Source organism: Chrysochloris asiatica, unplaced genomic scaffold (genome assembly GCF_000296735.1).
Source record: "Chrysochloris asiatica unplaced genomic scaffold, ChrAsi1.0 scaffold00024, whole genome shotgun sequence".
Lineage (NCBI taxonomy): Eukaryota > Metazoa > Chordata > Mammalia > Afrosoricida > Chrysochloridae > Chrysochloris > Chrysochloris asiatica.
In genome coordinates, this window is record NW_006408542.1 from 13,415,958 (window position 1) to 13,420,370 (window position 4,413).

At 35.5% G+C, this 4,413-nt stretch overlaps 1 protein-coding gene across 1 annotated transcript in view; it reads left to right on the top strand.

Annotated features, from left to right (window-relative positions):
• The window catches only part of MTA3 (metastasis associated 1 family, member 3), a 186,797-nt gene that overhangs the window by 99,334 nt on the left and 83,050 nt on the right, over nt 1–4,413 (top strand). Inside the window, exon 5 of the mRNA XM_006839401.1 lies at nt 3,558–3,621. Within this exon, the coding sequence (XP_006839464.1) occupies nt 3,558–3,621 (64 nt within the window). The remainder of the gene's footprint in view (nt 1–3,557; nt 3,622–4,413) is intronic.

The window sequence follows — 4,413 nt, forward strand, 5'->3', positions numbered from 1 at the left end:
CTTCCAACCTTCTAAGTATTCCTTTATATGTGGTTCAGAGTTCTGGGACCAGCCCCTGAGCCTGCTTGGTCGGGTATTCTGTGTTGTTGTTGGCGGAGCTCTCTGCTGTACGTCCACCCGATCTGCCATTTTGTTTGTTCTCTCGCCTTCTCTTATTAAAAACAAACCAAACCAACCTGTTGCCTCTTCATAGCGACCCCACAGAACCAGGGTTTCGAAGAAGGTGTAAGACATTCTCCTGAGGAACGTTCAGTTAGCAGCCAACCGCTTAGCCATTGAACCATCAGGACTTCTGTGGGGTCTGTTCTTCTCTGTCTTAATAGGGTTGCCATCTATTAGATTAACTTGATAGCAACAGTCCCTCCCCACCCTCACCCCACCCCTCACACACATAGGTGGTGCTTAAGTGCTTCTTACCAAACTATAGTTAAAGAAAACTTTGATCTGTCTGCCCTATTATATAGAGCTAGAGTTCTCAACTTTTGGTGATGTCTGGAGATAGTTTTGGTTGTCACACACAATTGGACACTACTGGAATCTAGTAGAGTTCAGAAATGCTGCTACATCACTACGATGTATAGGACACCCTTCCACAAGAAAGAATTATGTGGCCCAAGATGCCAGTAGTCCTGCGGTTGAGAAAACCTTATTTAGAGTCATTTAAAAATAGCACTTGCTCCCTTGGTTTAAGTATTCATCTAAAAGTATGTACTTTAGCTAATTAGCATCACCAATTTAATTTTAAAAACATAAAAATCAACTAAATGGGGTCCTAGTGTGGTGCTGTAGGATGAACACTGGACTGCTAACCGTGAGGTCATTGGTTCAAACCCATCAACCACTTCTTGGAAACCCCATCCCCCACATTGCTTCGAGTATCTGTATCTAACTGTCTAATGATAGCCAAGGTCTTTCTGCAGTCACGGTAAACTCCTGAGAGTGACTTGTAGCTTCAGGGTGTTTACCTTTCTTATGTCACTGTTAGAAAGTTTTGAATTTTAAACATTTAAAAAAAATTTTGTTTTCTCATTCCCTGCCTGCCCGCCATGTTTCCATTATATCATAACTTTTATTTAACATTGTCTTTGAATTTTATGAACATGAAAACGTTCATAACATATTCTTGTACAACCTTTTGTTTTCATTGAAGTTAGTAATTTTTTGTCTTTTCCTTTTGATCAGTCTTTTAAACTATGAAAAATTTGGAGTCCTTATATATCTGTAAATGTTTCTCATATTTGAATAATAATTTGTTTAGGAATGTATTTCCTGGTTTGGAAATAATTTCTCACAAATGAACCTTTCATTCTATTATAAAGTGTTCTTTTTGAGATTTCTTATCACCTAGAATCATTTTGGATGTTTGAACTTCATTACTTTTTACTTGGTTATTAATTGCATTTGGCAGATTAAATTCTGTTTAAAGCTATCTATTTGCTGAATTTTCAATCACAGAACCTTATGTGTAGAATATTGTTCACAATTCAGAGTTTATGGCAAATGTAAGATTCATAAGGACTATAAGAGTTATCTTTTTTTGATGAAGAAATGGTTTTCTGTGAACCAGGACCAAAAAATCAAATTACTGCTTTTGAGTTGATTCTGACGCATGGTGTCCATACAGTATAGGATATGCAGTATAGAATAGGCAGTTCTGCTCCTTAGGGTTTCCCAGGCTGTAAATATTTGGGGCCCTGGAGTGATATTCCTTTGTGTTGTTATATTAAGCTTTATGTTATGTTTGGGGATTTTTATTCCTGTATAATTAAAATATTTTGAAAGATACACACTTAGATTTATTGCTTGAAGTTCAACATAAATCCATTGAGGGTTATCTATATTCATTCAGAATTTGATGATAGTTTATTTAGTTTGGGGCTAGTTTACCGTATCTTTATCCAAGTCAGCCAAGATTTACTCAGCATTTTAAAGGCAGATGCTGCTTTAAATTTCCTTTTAAATCAGTTTTATCATCAACTCTTGGCATGGTAGTATGTTTTTAAATTACAGACTCATATAACTTCATAAGATAATTTTCACTCAACCTCTTACTTGATTAGCTGTTAAGATATATACATGAAAATTTTAAATGTTGGTTTTCATTTTTAATTTGAGGAAAATAGTACACTATAGCTATGTTAAAAGACAAATAAGAGGAGTCTTGATGTGGCACTGAGCTGTATGCAAGGCCGATTTGAGCAGCAAGCTCATCAGCCACTTCTCTGAAACCCTATACAGGGTCACTATCAGTCTGAAACTATTGGATGCCACTTAACAACAGTAAAATACAAAGGCTTGTTATGAGTTGAAATTGATTTTATGGTAGTGTGTTTGGTTTGTGGTCTGGGGTATCTGTCAATTTTTTGTGATCCGATGGCACTGTAGGATAAACGTTGGACTATTTCATTACAAGGTTCAAACCCACCAGTAGCTCCTTGGAAGCCCTGTTGTTGAGTTGCTAGCAACTCATAGTGACCCTGTATAGGGTTTCCAAGACAGTAAATCTTTACAGGAGCAGAAAGTCTTATCTTACGGCAGCTGGTACATTCGAACTGCTGACCTTGCAGTTAGCCACCTAATGCATAAATGTTAATATTAATATAAGACAACTGAAGAGAAAGAATATTTGAAAGTGTACAGTTGCAAAATGTTTTTTAAAAAATGGTTTTTAAAATTCAAGTTGTTGTTGACTTTTACTTTAATAATTCAACAGCAGGCTCCTCTAGCTTCCTATTTGTTTAATATGTATCTCATGTATATTTTCCTGTTGTTCTGTTTTGAGGGAGATTGCGGGTTTTGATTTAAAAAATCAAATTGCATTATGGCTTTTAAAAGATACTTTGTGAACCCTTGAATAATTTTCTTGTCAAATATTGTAGCTCTACTGAATTTTTCAATATAGTGAGGATGATTTTAAAAGTGCTCGTAATAGGTCTTTTTCCCTGGATAACCTTAATTTTTCTCAATTCAATAAATCTTTTCAAATAGGCATTCATTGCCAAACTCACACCCAGGGCTATGCTCAAAGGTAAATGCAACCCCATTCCAGGGTCCATGAATATGCACGTCTGTATTTGCCCTATGCTCTGTTTTTAAATTGTAGCCAGTCTTTCAACAGACTAATTTCAGTAAAGTTAATTTACATCCTAATATGAATGTGTATGATTTTTAGGGTTTCATGTGTAGTGACTACTTAAATATCTGAACAAAGCTTATTTTAAGCACCAGTTTGTGTGGTAATGCCTTTCGATAAGGAACCATTTAATAAAATTTTCTCTTATCAACTGTTTATGGATTTAGACACTGACTCATATTTTTTTTTTTCCTTCGAGTAATTAGAGAATACCTACAAAGTGACTCTATGTTATCAATAAATGTCTACAAAGGCTGTCTTGTTTTATGGGTTACTCAACATCAGAATTATATATACGTAAATATGTTCCTAACTGCCAATTTATTTCTTCATGTCAGTCCTCTTTGATTAATCTTAATTTTGTATATGGCATCTCTGAAGGTGGCCTTTATTACATTCATTCATTTCTTTTGTCTTTCAACAGGGGGAAATGCAGTGTTGCCCTTCTAAATGAGACGGAGTCAGTATTATCATATCTTGATAAGGAGGTAATTCATAATTATACTTGTGTTTTATGTTTTTTGATTTGTTTCTGTTTTTTTTTTTCCAATTCAAAAGATGCTTTTATCTTAAACATTTTTTTCCCATACCAAATTGTCATGGCAATATTATAGTGTATGGTAGTAAACATTTAATGACTAGAATACATTCTGTATAATTTAACTTTTCTGGTTGTTGAGATGAGTACTGGTAAAAAGTTTGTGATGACCCCTCCCATTTTCAGTAACATTCCACATAACTTACTTGGTAGTATGATGGTTGGCTTTAGGAAATAAATAAATGCCTTTGATGCTTGATTGCCTGCTCCCCATTTTTATGTTTTTGGTTTTTTTTCCTTTACTAACAAATGGCTTTTCTCCTAAGACTCTTTCCAAAAGAGATTTTACCATTGGTGATCTGTTTCCTTTCTTGAGCAACTGGTGTGCTTGGACCACTGGCCTTGTAGTTGTCATTCCAATGTTTATCCTATGGAGCTACAGCACTTCCATACATATGTTGTTGTTATGTGCCATTGAGTTGGTTCCAACTTGCAGCGACCTTGTATAGGATTTCTTAGGGTCTGCTCTTTACAGGAAAAGAAAGCCTCATCTTTCTCCCATGGAGCAGATTCATACTGCTGACCATGTGGTTAGCAGCCCAATGCATAACCCCTGCTATATCACCAGCACCTTTTATTTATATATATATGTCTATATATATGTATATATATACACGACCAACTTAAGGAGCTCTGGTAGCGTAGTGGTTACGAATCGGGCTGCGAACCTTAAGGTCAGCGG